General features: G+C 30.5%; 1 protein-coding gene across 1 annotated transcript in view; it reads left to right on the forward strand.

The window, feature by feature from the left end:
• Positions 1–13,161, forward strand: part of LOC106466936 (signal transducing adapter molecule 1-like) — a gene marked incomplete at its 3' end in the record, with an annotated part of 19,877 nt that overhangs the window by 5,126 nt on the left and 1,590 nt on the right. The window contains exons 2-9 of the mRNA XM_013927254.2: positions 688–848; positions 1,968–2,063; positions 4,447–4,529; positions 5,426–5,492; positions 8,842–8,920; positions 10,132–10,333; positions 11,820–11,917; positions 12,479–12,570. Of these exons, the coding sequence (XP_013782708.2) occupies positions 688–848; positions 1,968–2,063; positions 4,447–4,529; positions 5,426–5,492; positions 8,842–8,920; positions 10,132–10,333; positions 11,820–11,917; positions 12,479–12,570 (878 nt within the window). The remainder of the gene's footprint in view (positions 1–687; positions 849–1,967; positions 2,064–4,446; positions 4,530–5,425; positions 5,493–8,841; positions 8,921–10,131; positions 10,334–11,819; positions 11,918–12,478; positions 12,571–13,161) is intronic.

Consider the following 13,161-nt stretch of genomic DNA (forward strand, 5'->3'; position numbering starts at 1 on the left):
GGTAAGCAAGTTTGGTGGATAGTTGGAATAATCAGAAACCCTAATTTCAGTTAGTTGATTATTATTAATTGATTGTTGGAATAATAAAAAATGACAATAATCAGAAACATTAGCCTCAATTATTTCATTATTTTTATGTTGTTAATTGACTGAATCATAATTTTGATTCATCAGTTATTTTATGTGATGCTTGATTGATGTAATCAATGCTCGTAGGTAATCATTTCAATCAAGTTAATTGTCTAGCTCTACAGACAACACAATAAAAACCATGTATATAGGCTGCATGTTCATTCTGGATCAGATGGCACTTTAATAGTCATGATTAGCATTAGGCTGATCTTACGTTTATTAAGCTGGCTGTCTAGACAGATTATTGTGAGACATGCAAGAAACATTGACAGAGAAAAACAAAGAATTTTGATTGACAATGATTGTATTTTGTGAAATGTAAAAACTTCTGTTGTTATGGCAAGGTAAGAAATAGAAGACCTGGTTTGCCAGTTTTTCTGTACATATGGAATTTTGTTTTTGAAATATTACAATTTTAAATCAATGCATCTTCTAGAATTTGTTTACTGGTTGAGTGTATGCAGTGTTGGTAAAACACTAATTTTAATTTTACTAACTGATTACCATTTTCTGTTTTTTTTTCTAAGTTGTTAAAACATTTTTTCCTCTATGTAGAAAAGGTTACTAGTGAGATGAACACTGCTGAAGACTGGGGGCTGATCATGGACATCTGTGATAAAGTTGGAGCATCAGCAAGTGGACCAAAGGACTGTCTCCGGTCAATTGTTAAAAGACTTAACAGTCCAATTCCACATGTTGCTATGCAGGCTCTTACGGTAAGTACATGCATGAAAGGTTAGCAAACAATGAAACTTTCCATGTACTTTGAGGATGTTTTTTATAAATACCATGGAATTATGGATCGTGTAAATTTCATATTTGTTCGAGATCATAAGTATGTTAGCTGAACAAAGATACTTCCACACCTTTCTGAAATTATACTTTGTTTTTATTGGCTTCAATTTCTCTAACTGTTTTAGTAGATTTGGGTATTTAATTGTGAGCCAAAATTGAGGGGGCATACACTTATAACTCTAAAATTCAAGGTTTTAGCCCTGTAGTGTGCACAACAAAGATAGTCCAGTGTACAGCTTTCTGCTTAATAACCAGCAAATTGTATCTACTGTTGATTACCATGGGTGGGAGACAATCCCCTTGTGTCAATCAAATAAAGCACGAAAACAAGTTTTATTTTAACTTAATACTTAGAATTGTGTGTAATAGGTTCTACTGGCACATGTATTAATGATATAATTACTTTTAATTGATATCTTTGGTTTACCATTCTAGTATAGATACTGGAGCTGTCTAAGTTGTATTTAATATAGTCTCTGGTGAAGAAGAGTAAAAGTACCAACAAAGAGGATGTCATTCAGTGATGAAGCTGTTGTACTTACTTTACTCATTTTAATTTTTCAAATTGTATTATCTACTATAAAATAACTTTACCCTTACACCTTCAAAACAATGGGGTAATATAGCAATATTAAACCTCAGAAATGTAATGGGATACTGACAATTAGCAAGAGTACCCGTTCCCTGGACAGAAGTTATGTAAATTCATGATTAATGAAATGTTATCTTAGGACATGAAAAGCTGCTTCCCTTATACATAATTGCAAAAAATGTCCATAAAAACTGCAAGCTTGCCCCGTATCTCCCCATGGATCCAGTGAATCTCCATACTAAATTTGGTGAAGATTCATCTTCAGGGGCAAGTAGTGGTGAAAAATGGCTAGAAAACCACAAAATGCAAAACTGGAAATTTTATGTACCCCCTGATGGACCTAATGAAACTCCATACCAATTTTGGTAAAGATTCATCCACATAGTGGATTGTTTTTTTTGTGTAGCTTCTTGATGAAATGTATAGTGGATTGTTTTTTTTTGTGTAGCTTCTTGATGCCTGTGTGAGCAACTGTGGGAAAAAGTTCCATCTTGAAGTGTGCTCCAGAGATTTTGAGGCAGAAATCAGGAAGTTACTTGGAAAAGTAAGTGTAACAAAGTATATGAAGAAATTTGTAAGTTTGAAAGGTAAAATGCAAACATCAAGAGTGTTTTATAAAGCTGTAATTGATCCTTATAAACCATTATAATAGAGATTAAACTACTTGTTTTATGGAAATATTGTTTAAATCAAAATCCTTTTGTTGATACACAATTATTTTACAGTGTTCCTTTTTTGCCTATAAATAAGAGCATTTCTAAGATAATTTTTTCAGCAGTATTTTGACTGTAAATAGAAACATCTTTATTATTTTTTTTACAGTATTCCACTTTTAAGAAATTTGGTTTTTATGAATACGTCTTGTTATTAAAATGTTTGAAATAAATCATATGTAATTGAAACACTTGAAAGTATAAAGCTAAACTATTGTTAAATGTTGTAATGATTAAATTACAACCTTAAAAATGTAATTTTTTTTAAAATTTGTGGTGTACATGTTGAAAATGTAACTGTTTAATCTATCACGTGATAGTGTGATGGTATTGTGCTAGTGAGGATGAGAACCATGTTTTTAGATTGTTAAAGTGGATCTTTTTTCAGTTGTTGATAAGTTGTAAAAGTGTAAAAAATATAGCTAATATATGTATATTCAGTCTGTTTTTTTAATTGTGAAACATGTACCATAGAGAAGTATAAGTCATCAACCAGTAACTTATATTCTTTCATCATCTGAATTTTGTTGTTTTCAAAAAAGATTAGTAGTCATTTTTTAGGTTTCCCCGACCTATCTTATTAAATCTTCTAATTAAATATGAGTAATGTGTTAAAGGCAGCATTGAAGCTGAATAAACACGTGTTAAAGGCTGCATTGAAGCTGACTGACAGTCATAAATCATAATATATGGTGGCCTTTGAGAAAGTACCATATATTTTTTCGCTAGTAACTTAGAAAGACAAACAGTTGGTTTCTAAAATATTTCACTTGTATGTGTGTGTGTGTTGACATTTTCATAGTATTTATTCTACTAAGTGATGTGTTCCACTTTGGGATGATGTTGGAGGGTTTTGTATTTAGGTTCTCAAAAACATCACTGTGTGAGAATTTGTAAATGTCTAGAGGCTAAGTCCTTACTTTCTGTCATTAGACAGTTGGGAGAGCTTACCCTACTTGTTCAAATATATATAGAGCTTAGACTTCTAACACCAGAGACAGGATGTCTTCAGAAGAGAATTCAAGGATATCTTACTTCTTTCTTGTCTTTTTATAATCTCCTGACTTTGATTTCAAAATCTTGAGCTATTTTCTCAGTATTATTTTAAACTGAAGATTTGTCATATATATATATATAAAAAAGAAAGGCATGATTTACAGAGTTTTTAATGCCTAACTTTTCATTTTATATGTGCTAGCTTTTATGTAATGCTTTCTAACTTTTCATTATGCTTAAAATATTAAAATACTCAAACAATCAATGCTGTATAATACACAATTAAAATTTTTTATTATAAAAACTGATCAATAGTTGTAAGAGAGTACATGTTTCGACATTGTTCATGTCATCCTCAAGAGTGTGAAAAACAAATGCTTTGCAACATATAAATACAAAAAGTCATGGTCATGTGACTACTAGTTTACATATGTAAAAAAAAAAAGGTCACGCCATCTACTTACTTTTTGATTTTTCAAATTTCTGTTATGTTAATTTACTCTAAATTTTAAACTTCTTTTCATTTGACCAATGTATACACCCACACATTCACGATCAATTTTATAAATACCTGTTTTCTCCATTATATTTATTTCATCTTTAGTTTTATTTGATATTTGAGTAATTTTTTCCAGTGGTCTATAAATGGTAATGACATTCTTTTTTTTTTTTGAATTTATGAAAAATTTGACATGAAAAACCTGGGACATTTGGTGAAACATTTCTTTTTTTTATCCATTTTATCAAATGTTGACTGTTGTTTACTTTTTTGCACATTATTTGTTATTTTGTTAAATTTTCTCACAGCTGTATAAGCTTTTCACTATTCTATACTTGATAGCTTTTATGTAATGCTTCCTAACTTTTCACTATGTAATGCTTAAATTTTCATTGCGTAATGTTTTATAAATATTTATTATTTAATACTTTTTAACTTTTTGTTATTCTATCCTTTATAAATTTGTATTATATAAAGCTTTGTACCTTATATAATGTTTTGTATCTTTTTATGTTATGCTGTCTACCCTTGCATTGTGTTATGGTTTCTAACTTTATATGATGTAATGCTTTCTAATATTTTTCATGACATATGCTTTTGTAATCATTTTTTGTTTTGTGAAAAAGTAGTTGCATGTATTAAAACATTTTTTAAATGTCCAGTTTAACCTAGAGAAATGGGTGGATGAAGTTTAATTCAATAACTTTGGGTTACTTCAGGCTCACCCTAAAGTTGTAGAAAAACTGAAGCAGTTGATCAAGAAATGGGCAGAAGAAGACTTCAAAAGTGATCCCCAGTTGAGGTACTACTAACACGTATAAGACTAATTAATTTTTTTTTTTTTTTATTCAAGGATGCTTTAAAACTATAGTGAGTTAAGTAATTATGAGCACTAGTATTATATTCATAACCAAAGATTACTGTTTAAAAGTTTTGGTCTAGAACTACAACATTACTTTAAGTAACAATAAATCCTAGTATTGTATCTAACCAAGGATTATTTATACATGAAAAATTATTTAAAACTATGTATTTGGAACTTGTAATTATTGTTTTTTTAATACTCATGTTTATTTATTATATATCAATAATAAAATTTTTCATTAAAGTATAAATGAAAGAAAAATATAGCTGTCCACTTTTCAGAAATACCTAGATAACTAATGTTTTGTAATTTTAATTGGGTAAGAGTAAATGATTATTTACACATTAAGGTTATAGCAGTAATTATAAATTCACCTCAAAGTGGTTTTGTGGCAGTTGTCAGTAACTTGCCAGGTTTTTTTTTGTGGCAGTTGTCAGCACCTTATCAGGTGTTTTGTGGAATTTGTCAGCTGTTCACCATGTTTTTTTATGTCATTTGTTAATAGTTTATTAGAGTTTTTGTTGCAGCTGTTGGCAGTTCACCAGGTTTTTATGGAGAAGTTAACAGTTTTGTTGGAGTTTTTCAGTAGTTCTCCAATGGATAGAAATTTACTTATTAAAGAGGATAAGAACTGAACCTGAAGTTTGAAGTGTATTAGAGCTTAGTAGTTTTATTGACTTTTTATAATGCCACTTTTTGTATCAAACTTAAGAGATGAATGGAGAAATAAGGTATTTATATTTAGTACTCAAACAGTTTTATTTAAAAGTACAAGTACTTTTCCAGGTTTTTTTTGATACAAAAGATTTAAAATTATATTTGTTTCTTTTCAGCTTGATTCCTTCTCTGTACAGCAAACTACAAAGTGAAGGAATGGAATTTACGGCTTCAACAGACACAGTAAGTGTTCTTGTTTATATATGAGTATGTATAGTTTTTAAATCTGTGTGTAAAATGGGGATTATTGATATGTGAAAAATTTGCCCAATTTTCTCAAATATGTAACATGAGAAAGTGTCATGACAGTACCTTGATTTATTTATTAGTGTGATAACAACAGTACCTTGATTTATTAGTGTGATAACAAATATCTTGATGTATTTATTAGTGTGATAACAGGTATCTTGATTTATTTATTAGTGTGATAACAACAGTACCTTGATTTATTAGCATGATAACAAGTATCTTGATGTGTTTATTACTGTGATAACAACAGTACCTTGATTTATTAGTGTGATAACAAGTATCTTGATGTATTTATTAGTGTGATAACAAGTATCTTGATTTATTTATTTGTGTGATAACAAAAGTACCTTGATTTATTAGTGTGATAACAAATATCTTGATGTATTTATTAGTGTGATAACAAATATCTTGATGTACTTATTAGTGTGATAACAAGTATCTTGATTTATTTGTGTGATATCAACAGTATCTTGATTTATTTGTGCGATAACAAGTATCTTGATTTATTTATTAGTGTGATAACAAAAGTACCTTGATTTATTTACTAATATGATAAATCTACTTATTAATATGTTAACAACAGAATCTTAATTTATTTTAGTGTGATAACAAAGTACTTTCAGTAACTTGATTTAGGTATTAATGTAAAAATAATTTTTTATGGGTGTGACCTTTTGAACCTTAGCTGAGTTTTGATGGTCATAGAAAATGAAACCAAATGTAGCATTATATTATGATGTTCTTAACATTTTTTGTTTCTTCAATTTAACATAAACCATGCTATGGACCATGTACTGAACTGCTACTGACACATGGTATATTTAAGCCTACATGTATTAATGATTATAGAATTGATCCCTCCTGAACAATTCCTGGAAAGGCTTCTGTTATTCGCTAGATATTGATTAATTTTGTTTTTTGATCAGGTGTTAGTCACATCTGTGTCATGTTTAGTACTGGGTGTTTTCTGGTACTAATTACTAAGGTATAAATGTCTTTAAACATCAGGAAAAAGCACAAGTAGAAACTATTTCTAAAATAACAGCATTAAAACAAATATCCAGAGTGTACAATAGCTATGTTATAAATTGTTTGGTAAATATTTTTATTTCCTTGTCATGAATATATTTTTCTGCGTAATTCATACAGTAACTGACAGTGTTGTATGTAAACATTGATTTATTTTTTTACCATTTTATAGATGATATTAATATCAACTCCTTCAAGGAGTGCTAACTTTTATCAACTAACATCTTTTGAACATTTCAGTGCAACTATAAATGAATATCAACTCCTTCAAGGAGTGCTAACTTTTATCAACTAACATCTTTTGAACATTTCGGTGCAACCATAAATGCTCCAAGAGTTATTTATTTCCTTTGAGTTTTCACCCATTTCATATTTTCATCACAAGCATGTTTTGTTTGATGTGTTTTTTCTTTTTACCTGATTAATCCCATCCAAAGCCTGGTGGTTATGGGATGTGGCTGTATTCTACCAATCAGATTGTCATATTCAAGAAAAACGGTGAACCCATAATTTTAAACATCAGGTTAATTTTGATATTGATTTCTTGGAACTAGTGGAATCTCTGTTAGATTGGTATGACCATAATGCATTGATACGAGGGGGTTCAGGAGGCATGTTCTCCTAAATATTTTACAAATAATGACTTTTCAAAAATCTAGTCTTAGTATAAAAGTTTCCAAACAAAAGTTTCCAACAACTCTTGAGCAGTGGGTTCTGTTAAGTCTATGATGTCTTCATCCAACAACTCTTGAGCAGTTGGTTCTGTTAAGTCTATGATGCCTTCATTCAACAACTCTTGAGCACTTGGTTCTGTTAAGTCTATGATGTTTTTGTCCAACGTGTCTTGAACAGTTGGTTCTGTTAAGTCTATGATGTCTTCATCCAACATGTCTCGAACAGTTGGTTCTGTTAAGTCTATGATGTCTTCATCCGACATGTCTCGAACAGTTGGTTCTGTTAAGTCTATGATGTCTTCATTCAACAACTCTCGAACAGTTGGTTCTGTTAAGTCTATGATGTCTTCATTGAACAACTCTTGAACAGTGGGTTCTGTTAAGTCTATGATGTCTTCATTCAACAACTCTTGAACAGTTGGTTCTGTTAAGTCTATGATGTCTTCATCCGACATGTCTCGAACAGTTGGTTCTGTTAAGTCTATGATGTCTTCATCCGACATGTCTCGAACAGTTGGTTCTGTTAAGTCTATGATGTCTTCATCTGACATGTCTCGAACAGTTGGTTCTGTTAAGTCTATGATGAGCCACTGGTCAGGTGACATTGTATCATTACTACATATAGCACTTGCTGCTTCACTTTCCAACTTTATCTTCTGTATGCGACAATTTTCTCTGAAATGTTGCAGCCATTCTCTGGAGAATCTGAACTTTGCTACACCACGATGTTGTTAAAGTTGTTTAGCTTTCTCAATCAGTATTTCTTGATGTAACATTACATATTTAAAGACACAGAGCTTGCTCCATGTTTTTAATGTCTTGCTCTTGTTTCTTGACCTGAATCTTCTGGAATATTTACCCATTTTTCTTTGCAGCAGAAAATGTTAGATATGGTTGACTTGTCCATGAAAACGTTTCTTTCTACACTGAAATGTCTACTGATGGTATCAAAGCTTGTACTTGGATTTGCTTTCTTGCATTAACGTTTTAATAATGCTTATATTTCTGTCTTCATTTTGGAGCATTGTGATTTGAAATGCCTGTAGTATAAACCACCCTTATAACCTCTGGATATCTGAAGGTCACCCTCAGAAAAAATTTTCTAAACAGATACTCAGTACGAGAAGGTCATTCTTAGAAAAACTCTTGTAAACTGGTATCCACTAGTTAGTGCAGTTGTATTTTGGTCAGTAATTATCACCTTGTTTCCTGATCTTATTGACCCCTACTTGACTTTTGTGGAGTCATATGGATTACTAAATCGTGTATCCATAGGAAATGTATGTTATTTACAAGAAATAGCTGTTTGTATGCAAAACATAAATATACAAATTATTGATTAATTTTCCCATCGTGAACATTTGTCTTTATGAAAAATTATATGGATTTAGAATAATCTGAATTGTGGAGGTCCGGACTAATGAGCGTTTACCATAGCTTGTTTTGTTCAGAAGTCATTGATAAAGTTGAGTATTTAACAGAGCTCTCTCATGTACAGTTTTCAGGAGGAAGCAATGTGGTTATGTACCACTTAGTATAATAGTTTTGTAAAAAAAAATTTAATCTGAAATATCTTTAAGCCTAAGAAGACTACTCCATCATACTCCAAAGATCCGAATGTGGTGAGCAGTCAGCAAGAAGAGGATGATATTGCCAAAGGTGTAGTTACATTTTCCTTTTTTTTTATCTTAACAAATATTTTAGTAACAATTAGCATTTCTGTGTATATTTTACTTTTGTCATATTGTCAGTACATACTTCATGAGTACTAAGAACGTGGTTTAAACATATGAAAATGTGTCATGTTTGTAAAAAAGTAGCTAGATAAAATTAAGTCATATTGTTTATATACATTTTTTGAAACATTATTAGAGGTTCATCCAGAGTTGACCAAAATAAAAGCAATATTTTGGAGAAACGTTTCAACTTTTGACTTTGTTACATGATAAACTTTTTTTTTACAATAAGGCAGATATTTATATTTCAATTTATTTCTTGTAATTTTACATTGTACCACATATAAAACCTAATAAAATCTTTTCAAATTTCAAGAAACATTAAGATAATTTTGACTTTAAACCTTGAGGATAAAGCATTTACAAAGTTAAAACTTAAAGTTAAGTTGTGTGTTTATTTTACTCTTGTATTGATTCACTATGCACTAGTTTTACAACTTCGTATTTAACGGTATCTTTATTTTCTTGTATTGGCTTAGTCCATAGTGGTTTTACAGCTGTAAGTTAAGCACTATTATGTATGTTTTCTTGTATTGATTCAGTCTGCAGTAGTTTTACAACCTCATATTTAATAGTATCTTTATTTTCTTGTATTGGCTTAGTCCATAGTGGTTTTACAGCTGTAAGTTAAGCACTATTATGTTTGTTTTCTTGTATTGATTCACTATGCACTAGTTTTACAACCTCGTATTTAACGGTATCTTTATTTTCTTGTATTGATTCACTATGCACTAGTTTACAACCTCGTATTTAACGGTATCTTATTTCTTGTATTGGCTTAGTCCATAGTGGTTTTACAGCTGTAAGTTAAGCACTATTATGTTTGTTTTCTTGTATTGATTCAGTCTGCAGTAGTTTTACAACCTCATATTTAATAGTATCTTTATTTTCTTGTATTGGCTTGGTCCATAGTGGTTTTACAGCTGTAAGTTAAGCACTATTATGTTTGTTTTCTTGTATTCATTCAGTCTGCAGTAGTTTTACAACCTCATATTTAATAGTATCTTTATTTTCTTGTATTGGCTTGGTCCATAGTGGTTTTACAGCTGTAAGTTAAGCACCATTATGTTTGTTTTCTTGTATTCATTCAGTCTGCAGTAGTTTTTATGTATTTACATTTCTTCTCTGTTTCAGCCATTGAGTTATCTTTAAAAGAGTCTTCTCCTAAGACTTCAAGTTTGTATCCTACTGCTGTTGCTCCATCTCCTACTCCAGATTCTTGGCCCTCTCCTCTGAAGGAGCCTCGAAAGGTTCGTGCATTGTATGATTTCGAAGCAGCTGAGGATAATGAGCTGACCTTCAAGGCAGGAGAAATTATATTAGTTTTGGATGATAGGTAAGTAAGATATCAGCTACTTTGATGTGAAGACACATCATCTTGTTTATAATATAAAAATGAATAGCAAACAGAAATTGTTATGAAGTGTCTGAAACGAAGATAGTCCTTTATCAAATATGGTAAGAATTTTTCAAGCAAGACTCCAATAAAAATGCTTTTTTTTTCTTAGAAGTTGTTCTGCATCTGCTATTTTCACATGAATTTGGATTTAAATTTGTCCTTGTTTGTTTTAACTGTTAGGAGTGTGTTTCTTAGCTTCAAACTTTTTAACCAAATTCTTTTTTTTAGAGATACAAAAAAAAATCTGATTTAATTTTTCTTTTCTACTGGGCCTTAAGATTGGCTATATGTTAACAGCTTTAATACTTGAGTTTCTTAGAAATTGACATTTTGTTAATTTAGAAATTTTGAAATCTCTTTAGAGCAAAATAACTTACTGAGATAGTAAGATGTAATGCTAGTGTCTGAATGTTTGAAGAATGAAAGACAAGTTGTATAGCGACATAGCTTGTAAAATATTTTCTGTGTTTGAAAAGTGAGGTAACTGTAAAGACTTCACTTTGTTTCATCTAGTAGAGGTTTCCAGTGAGAAGAACTAAACTTCTACGTACACTATGTTAACATTCATCATATTTAATTGAAGATCTATATATGTTTGTAAAGCAACTTGACTGTAAGCTGTTGGGTGTTGCAGCTTGTCAGAAGCAGCTTATTGTGTGGATATTGTGTATTCAGTTAACATGAAAAACCTAAACCTGTCAGAAGCAGCTTACTGTGTGGATATTATGTATTCAGTTAACATGAAAAACCTAAACCTGTCAGCTGCAGCTTACCGTGTGGATATTATATATTTAGTTAACATGAAAAACCTAAACCTGTCAGCTGCAGCTTACTGTGTGGATATTATATATTTAGTTAACATGAAAAACCTAAACCTGTCAGCTGCAGCTTACCGTGTGGATATTATATATTCAATTAACATGAAAAACCTAAACCTGTCAGCTGCAGCTTACCGTGTGGATATTATATATTCAATTAACATGAAAAACCTAAACCTGTCAGCTAGAGCTTACCGTGTGGATATTATATATTCAGTTAACATGAAAAACCTAAACCTGTCAGCTGGAGCTTACCATGTGAATATTATGTACTCAGAGTTAACATGAATGATAAAATGGAATGATTGAAGTTATTACTAGTCTTATTATATTTCATATGATTGTCTGTAACAACATTTTCATTTCTTTATTATGAATGATTTTATAGAACATCAAATTTTATAATGATTTTTGATTGACAAACTTCCATTATTACAAATAAGATTATTTTAAGTCTATATTTCTATAATGTTGCAATGCCTGATAAAACACCATTATTCATTAGAATAACAAAAATGTTTATTTCATTGGTTTAGTTTCATATTTATCATGCTTTGGAAGTGTTTACTTTTTAAGCCTCAAAATATGCTATTCATTTGTTAAAGTGATGTTAACTGGTGGAAAGGTTCAACCCACATGGGAGAAGGTCTTTTTCCAGCTAATTTTGTCACAGCAGATTTAACGGCAGAGCCAGAGCCTCTTTGTAAGTTTGAATTTTATACTGACAAACTAAAAAATAAAATATTGTCTTGAAATACAAACATGCATCTAGTCCTTGGTAAAATATGATAAGATGATTGTTGAAATTGCTTTAAGGAAGAAATATGTTTTGTCTAAATGGATATTTAAAAATGTAAAGTTAAACAAGAATTGAGCTAATCCTATATAAAAGTAACCAATGATTAAGGAAGCATTTATTGAATCCTAACTAAGTATGTGAAAGCATAAAAGTAAAGAATCATTAGTCTCATTGTTAATGAATGTGTAATCTAATCCCTAATGGTGAAACACTGCTAGGAATGTAGAGAGTTATAAAAAGGAGGCTGATGGCATTTTTTACATGGGAGTTTGAATTCTTATCTTATCTCAGTAATGAAAACATTTTTTTTTTATTCTAGTGTCTTTGGAGAAATATTGTTTAAATCACTTGGTAGAAATATTTATATGTCTGTTGTCATAAACAAACTCTGTCTCCTCTTGAATCCGTTATATTCCATACCTATGGACAACAGTGTTTCCAACAAATTTATATTTTTCCTTGCAGATAAGATTCCAGAAAAGAAGTCTGTACAGTTTAGTGAAGAAGTAAAAGTTAAGACTGTTGAAACTGAAACCCAAGAAATAGAAATTGATGAGGTAAGTGGATACTGAGACTATACACACTGGGATAGTATAATATATCAAAAGTTTTTTAAAATACTTTTGTTTGTGGGCGATAAGAGTTGAAAATGTAACCCTTTCCCCAAAAGTCTGAATAACTCATAGATAACTAGCTCATTAGCATGTCATATTTAAATGCTTGAGTATGACACTATTAAAAAAGATATATTTACTACTCTGAATCAACATGTACAGACATGGAGTGCGAACAGACTGTCTTTTCTCAATAGCCAGAAGGAAACTTTCATTTACTTGTGGAGTTTGGCTTTGTAGAGCATATCCACATAATTTATATCATTCTTAATAGCTGCTTGACTAGGAATAACACCATCTTCATAGCTTATTTCAATTATAGCAATTGTTTCACTAAAAACAACAGCATATATGTGTTTTAATTCAGTCATAATTCACTAAGTATAACTAACAGTGTCTCCATGATTTACTCCAGTCATAATTCACTAAGTATAACTAACAGTGTCTGCATGATTTACTCCTGTCATAATTCACTAAGTATAACTAACAGTGTCTGCATGATTTACTCCAGTCATAATTCACTAAGGATAACTA

The sequence above is a fragment of the Limulus polyphemus genome, unplaced genomic scaffold (genome assembly GCF_000517525.1).
Source record: "Limulus polyphemus unplaced genomic scaffold, Limulus_polyphemus-2.1.2 Scaffold2431, whole genome shotgun sequence".
In the NCBI taxonomy this organism is placed as follows: Eukaryota; Metazoa; Arthropoda; class Merostomata; order Xiphosura; family Limulidae; genus Limulus; species Limulus polyphemus.